At 43.3% G+C, this 16,498-nt stretch overlaps 1 protein-coding gene across 3 annotated transcripts in view; it reads right to left on the bottom strand.

Annotated features, from left to right (window-relative positions):
* The window catches only part of NOD1 (nucleotide binding oligomerization domain containing 1), a 100,694-nt gene that overhangs the window by 11,895 nt on the left and 72,301 nt on the right, over positions 1-16,498 (bottom strand). For all 3 annotated transcript variants that reach the window (XM_059933664.1, XM_059933663.1, XM_059933665.1), the window contains 4 exons: positions 8,077-8,160; positions 7,085-7,168; positions 4,591-4,674; positions 278-361 (listed from right to left, as the gene is read on the bottom strand). In XM_059933664.1, the coding sequence (XP_059789647.1) occupies positions 278-361; positions 4,591-4,674; positions 7,085-7,168; positions 8,077-8,160 (336 nt within the window). The remainder of the gene's footprint in view (positions 1-277; positions 362-4,590; positions 4,675-7,084; positions 7,169-8,076; positions 8,161-16,498) is intronic.

Here is a 16,498-nt window from a genome sequence, read left to right as displayed (position 1 = left end):
CCAGGACAGTAGGCAGGACAGGGGGGCTGGGGAGGAGAGCCCTGACTATGGAGTCGTAGTCTGGGCTGAATTCCAGCTTCTCCTCTTAGGTGTGACCTTGGTCTGGGCCTCAGTTTCTACATCTGTAAAATGGAGACAATACTACCTACATTACAGATTGTTGCAAAGATGGGAACTAAATGGACAATGCCCTGCATTGTGCATGGCAACATAGTAAATGGTGCTGAGTAAATAATCATTGTTGTTATCATTACAACAAGTGGTAGATCGGTCTTACCAAATCTCCATTATGCCAGTGTTCTTCTGTAATGCATCTGCCAACTGGGCAATCCCCTTGGCTGTAATCTGGTTCTGGATAAGCCTGAAAGAAGAATATATCTTTTGTATCAAGTGATATTGGATTAAATCTACCCACTTCATTAGGGAGTTGGAAGGATATGATGGGATAAGAGACAGGGTCAGGGGAAGAACTGAGTCCCCTTAACTTTCAATCTTGCTGAGATTGTGTCGATCAGATCCATGAGAATAAAGAACATGCTTTAAAATGTTTAATTTTTCTGATGGGCAGAAGACCTAAATAGACATTTCTCCAAAGAAGACATACAGATGGCCAATAGGCACATGAAAAGATGCTCATCATCGCTAATAATTAGAGAAATGCAAGTCAAAACTACAATGAGGTATCACCTCACACCAGTCAGAATGGCCATCATCAAAATGTCTACAAACAATAAATGCTGGAGAGGGTGTGGAGAAAAGGAAACCCTCCTACACTGTCGGTGGGAATGTAAATTGGTACAGCCACTATGGAGAACAGTATGGAGACTCCTTAAAAAACTAAAAACAGAGCTACCATATGATCCAGCAATCCGACTCCTGGGCATATATCCAGAAAAAACCATAATTCAAAAGGATACGTGCACCCCAATATTCACAGCAGCACTATTTACAATAGCCAAGACATGGAAGCAACCTAAATGTCCATCAACAGATGAATGGATAAAGAAGATGTGGTATATATATACAATGGATTATTAGCCATAAAAAAGAATGAAATCATGCCATTTGCAGCAACATGGATGGACCTAGACATTATCATACTAAGCAAATTAAGTCATTAAGAGAGAGACAAATACCATATGATATCACTTATATGTGAAATCTGAAATACAACACAAATGAACATATCTACGAAACAAAAACAGACTCACAAAACAGACTTGTGGTTGCCAAGGGGGAGGGAAGGTTTGGGATTAGCAGATGCAAATTATTATATATAGGATAAACAACAAGGTCCTACTGTATAGCACAGGGGACTGTATTCAAAATCCTGTGATAAAACATAATGGAAAAGAATATGAAAAAGAATATATATATGTATAACTGAGTTACTTTCCTGTACAGCAGAAATTAAATACAACACTGTAAATCAACTATACTTCAGTAAAATTTTTTTAAATGTTTAACTTTTCTGTGTATTTTTATAGTGAGCATAATATATCTGTATATTCATATGTTACAGGTAATTTAATACATGAACATATATGTATGCATGTGTGCTTGACATTTTTCACTGCAGGGGTGCCCAATCAAAAATGTTTGGAGACTACCAGTCTGAACAACAAATTCTAAGGAACACATCTGGGGAACAGGCAGTCTGATGTCTCCTTCCAGGTGGCTGGAGAAAGGCAAGGCAGTTTTTAAAGTTAAGTATTTTTTAAAGAGCTGGCCATTCTCTTCTTTGGGGGAAACAAAGGCTTCCAAGATGGTACCATGTCCTCTCCAACATCTGAGAGGGAGGGAGGAAGAACAGTTCTGCTGCTACTCATGGGTCCCAGTGGAAAAGCAACAATAATGGGACCTCTAAGAGTATACCCCATTATGTTGGGTAGCATTGATTCTAATGAAACAAAGATTTCAGATACAGCTGGGAAGCCTGGGCAATTCCCAAATTGCTCCCCTGGGAAGCCATGCTTCTAACCCACCCAGGAAAGAGCAGCACAAGTCAGTGATATGTCCATGCTTCATCACAGGTTCACACTCCTCACCCCCCAGCTATTTGTAGCATAAGGCTACTACTGAACTTGACCTTTAGAAATTCTGGGCACTGATCCAAGAAGGTAGCTGTGTACCAGGAAGATAATGACCTATATTACTGTGACTAATGAGATTACAGAAATTAAGCCAGTCCCTTAAGGAGGCAGTATAGCATGTGGTTAAAAGCTCTCCTCATATACATACACCCACTCCCCACTTCTCAGCTGCAGATCCTTGAAGAAATAAACTTAAGCTTTCTATTCCTCGGCTGCCTGATCTGTAAAATGGGAATAACTATAAGAGAACCCCACTACCCTGGGTGTGTGAGGTTTCAATAGGAGGATGTGTACGAAGTAGTTCTCATCATTTCTACCATGGCGCCCAGGGGAAGGGAGCTCTTGTCACCGTTCCTGCCCAAGCACACAGGACTCGGTGGCTCTGCTGCAGCCAGGACCCAGTGATCCCCGCCCCATCTCTCAAAGACTGGGGCCCCTAGGCTGAGTGGCAGAGGTGAGACCTTCTGGTAAGCACAGCCACAGTGTGACTTGGACATTTTTGCAAAAGGAGCAAAAATAGGACCTGGAAGTGGGCATTGAGTTCTGCATTCAGTTAAATTCTGCTATTTCCTAATCACCCCTTCCACAGTTGCGACCACTGGCACCACCTACACCTTGCTGGGGGGAGGGTGAGCTGCCTGAAGCCTAGACCAGGCAAGAGCCTGGGTAGGAGGAGAAGTAAAAAGCCTGGCAGTGCTCAGGCACATATGCCCACTGGCTACCTTCACTGCAGCCAGTGTAGTCTGTGCTGGCACAAAGAGCTAAGACTCACTCTCTAGCCCTGTTCTAGCTCTGTTCTCGTGGAGGGGCTGGCCTGACACCTAGGGCAGGGCATAAAAGAAAGTCTACAGGTCAGAAAGAAAAGGAATAAAACAAAACAAAACAAAACAAAAAAACAGATGTAAAAGTAGCACACTCTGGGTTTTTTTGTTTTTACAGAAATTGACATGGTGATCTAAAATTCACATGGAAATGCAAGGGACCCAGAATAGTCAAAACAATATTGAGAAAGAAGAACAAAGTTGGAAGACGCACATTTCCTGGTTTCAAAACTTATTATGAAGTTACAATAATCAGGACAGTGTGGTCCTGGCATGATGATAAACATATCGCTCGATGAACTAGAATAGAAGGTCCAGAAATAAACTCACACGTTTATGGTCAACTGATTTTTGACAAAAGTGTCAGGGCCATTCAAAATGGAAAGAGACTTTTCAACACGTGGTGCTAGGACAACTGGATATCTACATGCAATAAAATGAAGCTGGACCCCTAACACCTCATACCATACACAGAAATGAACTCCAAATGGATCAAAGACCTAAATGTAAGAGCAAAACTATAACACTTAAAGGAAATCTTTGTGACCTTGGATTAGCCAATGATTTCTTAGTAAGATACCTAAAGCACGAGCAACTAAACAAAAAATAGATAAATTAGACTTTATCAAAATTAAATACTTTGGTGCTTCAAAGGTCACTCTCAAGAAAGTGAAAAACCTCACAGAAAGAGAGGAAATATTTGCAAATTGTGTATCTAGTTAATGTCTAGCACCCAGAATATATAAACAACACAGCAATAAAAAGGCATATAACCCAATTTACAAATGGACAAAGGATGTGGAGACAGTTCTCTAAAGATATACACAAATGACCAATATGCACATGAAAAGACACCCAACACTGTTAGCGGTCAGGGAAATGCATCAAAACCATGATGAGATACCACTTCACACCCAGTAGGATGGCATTACCCAAAAAGATAGACAATAGCAAGTGCTGGTGAGGATGTGGAGAAATGGGGACCTTCATACATGACTGGTGGAAATGTAAATAGCACAACCACTTTGAAAAACAGTTTGGCATTTAACACAGAGTGACCATATGACCCAGCAATTCTATTCCTAAGTATATACCCAAGAGAAATGAAAACATATGTTCACAAACAAGTGCGCAAATGTTCACAGTAGCATTATTCATAATAGTCATAAAGTATAAACGACCCAAATGTCCACCAACTGAAGAATGGACAAACAAAACATGGACTGTCCATACAATGGAATATCATTCAGCCATAAAAAGCAATGGAGTACTGATATATGCTACAATGTAGATGAACCTTGAAAACTTATGCTAGTGAAAGAACATAGAAACAAAAGGTCATATATTGTATGACTGCATTTCTGTGAAATGCCCAGAATAGGCAAATCCATAGAGACTGGAAGTAGATTAGCAGGTGCCAGGGACTAAGGGAGGAGAAGGATGGGGAGTGATCACTTAACGCGTACAGGTTTCTGGCGAGTAGGGGAGGTAGGTAGTTTTGTAAAATGTTCTAGAATTATAGTGGTGATGGTTGCACAATCTTATAAATATGCAAAAAACCACTGAACTGTACACTTCAAAAGCGTGACTTTATGATATGTGAATCTTAAAAAATATTTCAAAAGATATATCTCAAAAATATTTTTTTAAAAAAAGCAGTGTTGAATCTGAATTACCATAAATGTTTCAACGTCTGGTTGACTTTCAGCATCTCTGCCAAGCTCTCTGCCACTTCATCATCAAGTTCATTTTTGGTGAGCCTGGAAAAGAAAGGAAGTGTCGACTCAGGGCAGCCCTACCTGGCACCCACTCTCCACTGAGGTCACAGAAGCGGGATCCCAGCCCAGGCGTCTCCAGCTTATGCTGCTAATCACTTGCTGAGAACCCAGCAAACAGCCAGGCTCCAAGCCAGCCTCTGAGCCCCGCAGACAATAAACGGAGGTTCATTTCTAGTGCAAACCCTTCACCCAAGCTCCTACTTCTTAGCCCGGCTGCTGCGGGGGGAGCCCATACTCCCTCCCCATCCTTGCTGAGCCCTCAGATCTCTCAGAAGACGGGCCCACAGAAAGCGAGGGGCCAGTGCCTGCTTCTCGGGTCTCCTCCAGCCGATAAGATCCCTTGAACAACACGGACAGTGTGTTACTAAACTCAGTCAGATGAAGACCTAGAAAAGCCTGCCGACTGCGCATTGAAATGTGTTCATCACTTTGCTCCGAGGCCAGTTATGAAGGACCCGAGTTCTGTGACTGAAAGTTCAGGAAGTCTCTCAGTTGTTCGTAAAAGCAGGAAGTGGTCTGGATAAAGCACAGAGGGCTAGAAGCTCCTGGTTGTAAAGAGGATTAAACCCTGTTGTGCCAGTGGATGAAAGAATAAATAAGGAAGGAGAAAAGAATATAAAGAACATTAAAAAAATCATTCCTTGAAGGGCAATTTGGTAGTGTCTATCCACATTTTAAAAGTGTTTCACTTTGGGCCAACAATTCGACGTCTAGAAATCCACCTTATGGTGTGCAAAGACATTACACACAGGTTCTATACATGCAGTATTGGTTGCAGTCTTTTCGGTCATAATGTAAGATGTGAACAAATTTCAGTATCAGTAGAGGCAGCCAGCAAAATACATTGTGAGTGTACATTCAAGGGACACTGTGCAACCTTTAGAGAGAATGAGGTAGGATGAAGAAAGAGGCAGAAGAGCATGGGGCTCAAGATGCTTTGAGCCAGACATGCTGGCTGGGAATGGCTTACTAGCAGGGTGACCACAGCACGTGGTTGAACTTCTCTGGGCCTGAGTTTTCTCACCAGCAAATGTGAACAGTAATGGTACAGCCCTCATAACACAGTTGTGAGAATGAGTTAATACATGGAAAAGGCTGAGAACAATGTGTGATGTACGGTGAGTCCTCAAGAGATGTTGGGGACTGACATTATTATTATCCACCTAGACCTGTGGTTCTCAACTGGGGTGACTTCCCCTCCAGGGGACACTTGCCAATGTCTGGAGACAATTTCGATTGTCACAATTAGGGGTCACTACTGCTATCTAATGGGTAGAGGCCAGGGATTCTGCTAAACATCTTACAATGCACAGGACAGCCTCTCAACAAAAAAGAATTATTTGGACCAAAATGTCAACAGTGTTGAGATTGAGAAACCCTGACATAAAAGGACATGTCAAATATGTACAATATATGGTTGAGATATTTTTTAGTTTTTAGTCACTTGCTAAATGCTATTCAGTTTCATAAGAAGAGTGATATTTATTTGAATATACATTCAAATGCTAGAAATAAAAGATTATATTTAGAAAGCATGAGGGAGGAGGTTCTTTCACTTCCTACTTTCCCGACTTCAGTGTCTTATATTTTTTTCAAAAAAGCATGTATTACTTTTCAAAATCTTTTAAAAGATTTTTTTGAGGGGAAAAGGAAAATGCACTTACTGGCCAGCAGGTCTAGTATCCGAATTCTCATAATGATGACATTTTCATTAACTGATTTAGCCAGTATCTCATGAGGAGGATACAGAGACATGTAATATAACTTCCTTTCCCGGAAGCAATTTATGATACAGGCAAGTAAATAAATAAAAATATGGTAAATGACCAAAAAAAGGAACAACCAAAAGAAAGAAAAAATGCATCACTTTCAGAAGGTAACATACAGTTAACTAGTGGCCCTGGAGTGCAGAGAGCGAGCGAGGGCTGTGGGCTTCCCGTGACAGGTGAGCTGGAGCATGAAGGCCAAGTCCTGATGTGACTACCTGGGGACGGAGGAGGCTACACGGGGGTAGGCAGTTTAAGAGGAAGAAGGGAGAAAGTTTTGAGACAAGTGCATGAAAGTTGGACTCCTCAAGGCATATCTGAGGGTGTTCCGAGGATATCCTGACAGAATAGCTAGCCTTCTGGTTTTCCTGAGGCCTAGGGTGGGCAAAGAAGGCTAAGGTCTCAAACTCATGTTCCTGGGACCCATTCCACCCATTCTGTACTTGTTTGTGCTTCTGGGAATGGCTATTTTCTTCTCTAGGAGGAAATGAAATTATAAACCTTCCTTTGAGGAAAGGCCTAGAGCCTTTACAACGGAGAGGCAGCCTTTCAGTTAAGATTCCAGGCTGTGCACAGTCTGGAAAAATCCCTGAGACCCAACCGTTCAAAATGACTCTGGTTATTACCAGAATATTCTCAGAGACGCATTCTGCTGCAGGGCGCACGCGAGGCTCCTTCCTCCTTCTGTAGAAATGCCATTGAATGCGAGACTAGGAAGGAAAAACATTTGGGGTAGGTTATTAAAAGCACGTCTACATTTGGCTTTGGTTTCAGCAACTAAAACGGCTGGCAAGACTCCACCTGGAGGTGGTTCCTGCCTGAGCTGACTTGAAGCAGGAAGCGTAAGTGCCGGCCTCGCCAGCAGCCACTCAGGCTTTGCTACTCCAGAGCCCAGGACGAGGACAATCACGAGACTGCTCGAGGAGAGGCCAGACAGGAAACGGGACATGGCAAGACCTGGTCACACGGGCTGAGGAGGCCTGGCGAGCTCTGCTTCGGCGGCTGACACCTTACAGGCGCCTGTCAGTGAGGCCTGGAGAAGTTTCCTCTGTTCTTGTAAGGAAGGAACTCTGCTACTGCCCCCACCGTATTAAACCCTTTGTCAGTGACAGGAAGGACACGGGCAACCAGGAGACCCCCGAGTCTCAGAGATTTGGCCAGAGGCCTAAAGGAGGGCCAGGGAGGACCAAGTCTTGTTTACAGAGGTGAAGGGTCCCCTCTTGTCCCAGCACCATCCTGAGAAATGAGGAAGGGGCAGGAATCTGTGGCCCAGTGTCTCTTTCAGTTTTGTCTGGACTGAAGAATTCCTCCCCAACCCCCAAGGGGCACGGGAAGACTGCAGAGGGGCTGGCAATGTCTAGTCTTGATCTGACTGGTGTGTGCACATGTCACATCACGGAGCTGAAAACTTAAGCATAATATACTGAACTGCATGCCTCTTCTATGTCGATAAAAACGTTTTTAAAGAGAAAAAGAAAAACCACACACACAAATACCTTCCCTGTTAGGAATGCCAGCCACCCTCTTTCCCTTGGCTCCTCCTCTGGTAAAACAAGAGGAACACCAGGAATGACCAGGTTGGCCCTGAAGACAGCAGGTCTCAGAAGGCAGCAGTTACCTCAAGTTAGTCAAGCTGGGGTGGTTCCTCAGAGCCTCTGCGAAGGCCGTTGCTCCTTCATCACCGATTTGATTGCCCCACATCCTGAGGGCAGAGGCAAGACAGTGAAAGTTACCTCATGCTCATCCCTTATTTTCTGCTCATGGCCATGGCATGTATACTCCACAGGCAGATGTTTCTGCTCCATCCCTGGAGCTGTGGCCTGGAGATGAATCCCTCCACCAGCCCCTTAGTGAGCTGCTCGGGAGGAAAAAAAGCAGTAGAAGGCTTGTGAACAGAAGTCAAATCAGACAGCTGCACAATTAGAAACCAAGTCTCACCCCTGAGCTTTTGGAGAGCTGTCAGTCAGAGCCTGAGCTCACAACTATCCCTGAAATGTCACCTGAAAGATATACAGGTTGGCGGCAGCTTGAAAGGAAGGCCTGTAGCGGTGCCAGACTCCCAATACCCATTTGACCCTGTGCAGGGGTGCCGGACATTCTTGAAGACATAGTCGGTCTTGCATGAAGCAAAGATCAGAAAGCACACTGAGAAAACTTATCAGCAATTTCCCTGGTATGTAAAGAGGAGGTGACCAAACCACGCTGTTCAGATTGTTGCAGTTTTGGTGGGGAGGTGCAATGACAAGCCGTATTCTCTCCCCCACAGTAGAAAGCCTTAGAGCATCTGGCTAAATCGCGGGTCTGCATGGTAAGACGTTGGGCTCCCATCCTGGCCCTGCCCCCCACCACCTGTGCATGCTTGGGTAATGCATAGTCTCTGAGGTCTTAGTCTCCTCATCTGTAAAGCAGGAATAAGAAGAGCATTTCCTCATAGAGTTGTTGTGAGGATTAAGTGAGTTAATATATGCGAAGCACTCCAAACAGTGCTGAGCCTATAATAAGAGTCAGCTATTCCTAAAAGGCTGAGGGTCACTGTCTACAGAAAGCAAGTCTGCCAGGCCCACCACAGAACTGGGGCTGCCTCAGCTACACGCTCTCACCAGGCAAGCGGCCTGCTGACATCCCTGCCGGTATGGCTTCTAAAACCCCAGAATGAGAGTTTTCAGCATTTTGCATAAAAAGTGTGTGTACTAGATACAACTGCATGGTATCAAACTTTTAATAAAGTGGAAAACTACTCATGACATGAGATTAAGTGAAAAAAGGTAGAATAAAATTCTGTACAGATAGTTTGACGTCTACCATATTAAAAAAAATAGTATAGAGAGAACATACACTGCATGAGAGAGAGCAAGAAAGCTTAGCTGACCTCAGGTGTTGACAATAATTATTTCTGAGAAGATGATCTCCATTATACTGTTCATATTTTCCATAGTTTACAAATAAAATTATCTATGTTTCTTTTAGAATCAGAGAAAAAATTATAACTATATGAAAAGCTGTAGTCTCCTGAATCAAAACCATAATGAAATATCACCTCACACCCATATGGATGGTTACTATCAGAACACCAGAAAATAACAAGTTGTTGGTAAGGATGTGGAGAAATTGGAACCCCTGTGCACTGTTAGTAGGAATGTAAAATGGTATAGCTGCTGTAAAAAACAATATGGTGGTTCCTCAAAAAATTAAAAATAGAATTACCATGTGATCCAGCAATTCCACTTCTGGGTATATACCCAAAAGGATTTAAATCAGGGTCTCAAAGAGATATATGTACACCCATGTACACAGCAGCATTAGTCACAAGAGCTAAAAGGTGGAAACAATCCAAGTGTCCATTGACAGATGAATGGATAAACAACTGTGGTATATATTGAATGGTCTATTACACCGCCTTAAAAAGGAAGGAAAGTCTGACACATGCTACAACATGGATAAACCATGAGGACATCATGCTGAGTAAAAGAAGCCAGCCACAAAAGAAGACAAATACTGTATGACTCCACTTACATGACTCCCTACAGTAGTCAAATTCACAGGAACAGAGGGTACTATAGAAAGGTGGTTGCCAGGGCTGAGGGGAGGGGAGAATGAGTTTCTGTTTTGCAAGATAAAGAGTTCTGGAGATGGATAATGGTGATGGTTGCACAACTATATGAATGTGGTTGCACAACTATATGAATGTACTTAATGCCACTGAACTGTACACTTAAAAGGTTAAGATGGTAACTTTTATGTTATGTGTATTTTCAATAAAAAAATGAATTAAAAAAGCCTCCAGAGACAAGGTGGCAGAGTAGAAGGATGTGAGCTCACCTCTTTTTACGAAAACACCAAAATTACAACTAAATGATGAACAACCATTGACAAAAAAATGCTGGAACCTACCAAACAAGATGTCCTACATCCAAAGACAAAGAAGAACCCACAACAAGACAGTTTGAGGGGTGCAATCGTGATAAAATCAAATCCCATACCCGCCAAGTGGGAAACCCACAAACTGGAAAACTATCACAGAAGTTCTCCCACAGGACTGAAAGTTCTGAGCTTCACATCAGGCTCCCCAGCCTGTGGGTCTGGCAATGGGAGGAGGAAGAGGACCAGAGAATCTGCCTTTGAAGGCCAGCAGGATTTGATCACAGGAATTCCACAGGACTGGGGGAAAAAGAAACTCCACTCTTGGAGGGCGCACATAAGGTCTTGTGCACACCAGGACCCAGGGAAAAAAGCAGTGACCTCACCTAAGAGCCTAGGCCAGACCTATCTGCTGGTGTTGGAGGGTTTCCTGCGAAGGCAGGGGGCGGCTGTAGCTCACTGTGGGGACAAAGACACTGGTGGTGGTAGTTCTCGGGAGTACTCATTGGTGTGAGCCCTCCTGGAGGCTGCCATATTTTCACCAAGACCTGGCCCCACCCAATAGCTTGTAGGTTCCAGTGCTGGGTCACCTCAGGCCAACCAAGTGGGAACACAGCCCCACCCATCAGCAGACAGGCGGCTTAAAGTCTTCCTGACCACACAACTGCCCGCTAAACACACCCCCTGACACAGCCCTGCGCATCAGAGGGACAAGACTCAGCTCCACCCACCAGTGGGCAGGAACCAGTCCCTCCCACCAGGAAGCCTGCACAAGCCTCTTAGACCAGCCTCATCCACCAGGGGGCAGACAGCAGAAGCAACAAGAACTACAACCCTGCAGACTGTGGAACGGAAACCGTGATCACAGAAAGTTAGACAAAATGAGACAGCAGAGGAATATTTCGCAGATGAAGGAAAAAGATAAAACCTCAGAAGAACAACTAAGTGAAGTGGAGATAGGCAATCTACCCAGGAAAGAATTCAGAGTAATGATAAGAAAGATGATCCAAGATCTCGGAAAAAGAATGGAGGCACAGATTGAGAAGATACAAGAAATGTTTAACAAAGACCTAGAAGAACTAAATAACAAACAAACAGACAAACAATAAAATAAATGAAATAAAAAATACAGTAGGGGAGAGAGAGAAGATGGCGGAAGAGTAAGACGCGGAGATCACCTTCCTCCCCACAGATACATCAGAAATACATCTACACGTGGAACTGCTCCTATAGAACACCCACTGAACGGTGACAGAAGACCTCAGACCTCCCAAAAGGCAAGAAACTCCCCACATACCTGGGTAGGGCAAAAGAAAAAAGAAAAAACAGAGACAAAAGAATAGGGACAGGACCTGCACCAGTGGGAGGGAGCTGTGAAGGAGGAAAGGTTTCCACACACTAGGAAGCCCTTCGCGGGGGGGACACTGCGGGTGGTGGAGGGGGGAAACTTCGGAGCCATGGAGGAGAGCGCAGCAACGAGTGCGGAGGGCAAAGCGGAGAGATTCCCGCACAGAGGATCAGTGCCAATCAGCACTCACCAGCACGAGAGGCTTGTCTGCTCACCCGCCGGGGCGGGCGGGGGCTGGGAGCTGAGGCTCGGGCTTCAGTCAGATCCCAGGGAGAGGACTGGGGTTGGCGGCGTGAACATAGCCTGAAGGGGTTAGTGCACCACGGCTAGCCGGGAGGGACTCCGGGAAAAGGTCTGGAGCTGCCGAAGAGGCAAGAGACTTTTTCTTGCCTCTTTGTTTCCTGGTGCCCGAGGAGAGGAGGAGAGGGGATTAAGAATGCTGCTTAAGGGAGCTCCAGAGACGAGCCGCGGCTATCAGCGCGGACCCCAGAGACGGGCATGAGACACTAAGGCTGCTGCTGCCGCCACCAAGAAGCCTCTGTGCGAGCACAGATCACTATCCACACCTCCCCTCCCGGGAGCCTGTGCAGCCCGCCACTGCCAGGGGCCCACAATCCAGGGACAACGTCCCCGGGAGAACGCACGGAGCACCTCAGGCCGCTTCAACGTCACGGTGGCCTCTGCCGCCGCAGGCTCGCCCTGCATCCGTACCCCTCCCTCCCCCCGGCCTGAGTGAGCCAGAGCCCCCATATCAGCTGCTCCTTTAACCCCGTCCTGTCTGAGCGAAGAACAGACGCCCTCAGGCGACCTACACGCAGAGGCAGGGCCAAATCCAAAGCTGAACCCCGGGAGCTGTGCCAACAGAGAAGAGAAAGGGATTTCTCCCAGCAGCCTCAGAAGCAGCAGATTAAAGCTCCACAATCAACTTGATGTACCCTGCATCTGTGGAATACCTGAATAGACAACGAATCATCCCAAATTGAGGAGGTGGACTTTGGGAGCAGGATATATTTTTTCCCCTTTTCCTCTTTTTGTGAGTGTGTATGTGTATGCTTCTGTGTGAGATTTTGTCTGTATAGCTTTGCTTTCACCATTTGTCCTAGGGTTCTGTCCATCCGTTTTTTGTTTTGTTTTTACTTAAAAAATTTTTTTTTCTTCATAAGTATTTTTTATTCTTTACTTTAATAACTTTATATTATCTTACTTTATTTTATTTTATTTTATCCTCTTTCTATCTTCTTTCTATTTTTTCTCCCTTTTATTCTGAGCCGTGTGGATGAAAGGCTCTTGGGGCTCCAGCCAGGCATCAGGGCTGTGCCTCTGAGGTGGGAGAGCCAACTTCAGGACACTGGTCCACAAGAGACCTCCCAGCTCCACGTAATACCAAACGGCAAAAAACTCCCAGAGATCTCCATCTCAACACCAAGACCCAGCTTCATTCAACGACCAGCAAGCTACAGTGCTGGACACCCTACACCAAACAACTAGCAAGACAAGAACACAGCCCCATCCATTAGCAGAGAGGCTGCCTAAAATCATAAGGCCACAGACACCCCAGAACACACCACCAGATGTGGAACTGCCCACCAGAAAGACAAGATCCAGCCTCATCCACCAGAACACAGGCACTAGTCCCCTCCACCAGGAAGCCTACACAACCCACTGAACCAACCTTAGCCACTGGAGACAGACACCAAAAACAACGGGAACTACGAACATGCAGCCTGCAAAAAGGAGACCTCAAACACAGTAAGCTAAGCAAAATGAGAAGACAGAAAAACACACAGCAGATGAAGGAGCAAGGTAAAAACACACCAGACCTAACAAATGAAGAGGAAATAGGCAGTCTACCTGAAAAAGAATTCAGAATAATGATAGTAAAGATGATCTAAAATCTTGGAAATAGAACAGACAAAATGCAAGAAACATTTAACAAGGACCTAGAAGAACTAAAGAGGAACCAAGCAATGATGAAAAACACAATAAATGAAATTAAAAATACTCTAGAAGGGATCAATAGCAGAATAACTGAGGCAGAAGAATGGATAAGTGACCCGGAAGATAAAATAGTGGAAATAACTACTGCAGAGCAGAATAAAGAAAAAAGAATGAAAAGAACTGAGGACAGTCTCAGAGACCTCTGGGACAACATTAAACGCACCAACATTCGAATTATAAGGGTCCCAGAAGAAGAAGAAGAGAAAAAGAAAGGGACTGAGAAAATATTTGAAGAGATTATAGTTGAAAACTTCCCTAATATGGGAAAGGAAATAGTTAATCAAGTTCTGGAAGCACAGAAAGTCCCATACAGGATAAATCCAAGGAGAAACACGCCAAGACACATATTAATCAAACTATCAAAAATTAAATATAAAGAAAACATATTAAAAGCAGCAAGGGAAAAACAACAAATAACACACAAGGGAATCCCCGTAAGGTTAACAGCTGATCTTTCAGCAGAAACTCTGCAAGCCAGAAGGGAGTGGCAGGACATATTTAAAGTGATGAAGGAGAAAAATCTACAACCAAGATTACTCTACCCAGCAAGGATCTCATTCAGATTTGATGAAGAAATCAAAACCTTTACAGACAAGCAAAAGCTGAGAGAGTTCAGCACCACCAAACCAGCTTTACAACAAATGCTAAAGGAACTTCTCTAGGCAAGAAACACAAGAGAAGGAAAACACCTACAATAACAAACCCAAAACATTTAAAGAAAATGGGAATAGGAACATACATATCGATAATTACCTTAAATATAAATGGATTAAATGCTCCCACCAAAAGACACAGACTGGCTGAATGGATACAAAAACAAGACCCGTATATATGCTGTCTACAAGAGACCCACTTCAGACCTAGGGACACATACAGACTGAAAGTGAGGAGATGGAAAAAGATATTCCATGCAAATGGAAATCAAAAGAAAGCTGGAGTAGCAATTCTCATATCAGACAAAATAGACTTTAAAATAAAGACTATTACAAGAGACAAAGAAGGACACTACATAATGATCAAGGGATTGATCCAAGAAGAAGATAAAACAATTGTAAATACTTATGCACCCAACATAGGAGCACCTCAATACATAAGGCAAATACTAACAGCCATAAAAGGGGAAATCAACAGTAACACAATCATAGTAGGGGACTTTCACACCCCACTTTCACCAATGGACAGATCATCCAAAATGAAAATAAATAAGGAAACACAAGCTTTAAATGATACATTAAACAAGATGGACTTGATTGATATTTATAGGACATTCCACCCAAAAACAACAGAATACACATTTTTCTCAAGTGCTCATGGAACATTCTCCAGGATAGATCACATCTTGGGTCACAAACCAAGCCTTGGTAAATTTAAGAAAATTGAAATCGTATCAAGTATCTTTTCCGACCACAACGTTATGAGACTAGATATCAATTACAGGAAAAGATCTGTAAAAAATACAAGCATGTGGAGGCTAAACAGTACACTACTTAATAACAAAGTGATCACTGAAGAAATCAAAGGGGAAATCAAAAAATACCTAGAAACAAATGACAATGGAGACACGGCGACCCAAAACCTATGGGATGCAGCAAAAGCAGTTCTAAGAGGGAAGTTTATAGCAATACAATCCGACCTTAAGAAACAGGAAACATCTCAAATAAACAACCTAACCTTGCACCTAAAGCAATTAGAGAAAGAAGAACAAAAAAATCCCGAAGTTAGCAGAAGGAAAGAAATCATAAAGATCAGATCAGGAATAAATGAAAAAGAAATGAAGGAAACGACAGCAAAGATCAATAAAACTAAAAGCTGGTTCTTTGAGAAGATAAACAAAATTGATAAACCATTAGCCAGACTCATCAAGAAAAAAAGGGAGAAGACTCAATAGAATTAGAAATGAAAAAGAAGTAACAACTGACACTGCAGAAATACAAAGGATCATGAGAGATTACTACAAGCAACTCTATGCCAATAAAATGGACAACCTGGAAGAAATGGACAAATTCTTAGAAATGCACAACCTGCCGAGACTGAACCAGGAAGAAATAGAAAATATGAACAGACCAATCACAAGCACTGAAATTGAAACTGTGATTAAAAATCTTCCAACAAAAGCCCAGGACCAGATGGCTTCACAGGTGAATTCTATCCAACATTTAGAGACCAGCTAACACCTATCCTTCTCAAACTCTTCCAAAATATTGGAGAGGGAGGAACACTGCCCAACTCATTCTATGAGGCCACCATCACCCTGATACCAAAACCAGACAAAGATGTCACAAAGAAAGAAAACTACAGGCCAATATCACTGATGAACATAGATGCAAAAATCCTCAACAAAATACTAGCAAACAGAATCCAACAGCACATTAAAAGGATCATACACCATGATCAAGTGAGGTTTATTCCAGGAATGCAAGGATTCTTCAATATACATAAATCAATCAACGTGATACACCATATTAACAAATTGAAGGAGAAAAACCATATGATCATCTCAATAGAGGCAGAGAAAGCTTTCAACAAAATTCAACACCCATTTATGATAAAAGCCCTGCAGAAAGTAGGCATAGAGGGAACTTTCCTCAACATAATAAAGGCCATATATGACAAACCCACAGCCAACATCGTCCTCAATGGTGAAAAACTGAAACCATTTCCACTAAGATCAGGAACAAGACAACGTTGCCCACTCTCACCACTCTTATTCAACATAGTTTTGGAAGTTTTAGCCACAGCAATCAGAGAAGAAAAAGAAATAAAAGGAATCCAAATCGGAAAAGAAGAAGTAAAGCTGTCACTGTTTGCAGATGACATGGTACTATACATAGAGAAT

Source organism: Balaenoptera ricei, chromosome 9 (genome assembly GCF_028023285.1).
Source record: "Balaenoptera ricei isolate mBalRic1 chromosome 9, mBalRic1.hap2, whole genome shotgun sequence".
Classification (NCBI taxonomy): domain Eukaryota; kingdom Metazoa; phylum Chordata; class Mammalia; order Artiodactyla; family Balaenopteridae; genus Balaenoptera; species Balaenoptera ricei.
Note: the sequence above shows the minus strand (reverse complement) of the source record. Positions and strands in the feature narration are given on the sequence as shown.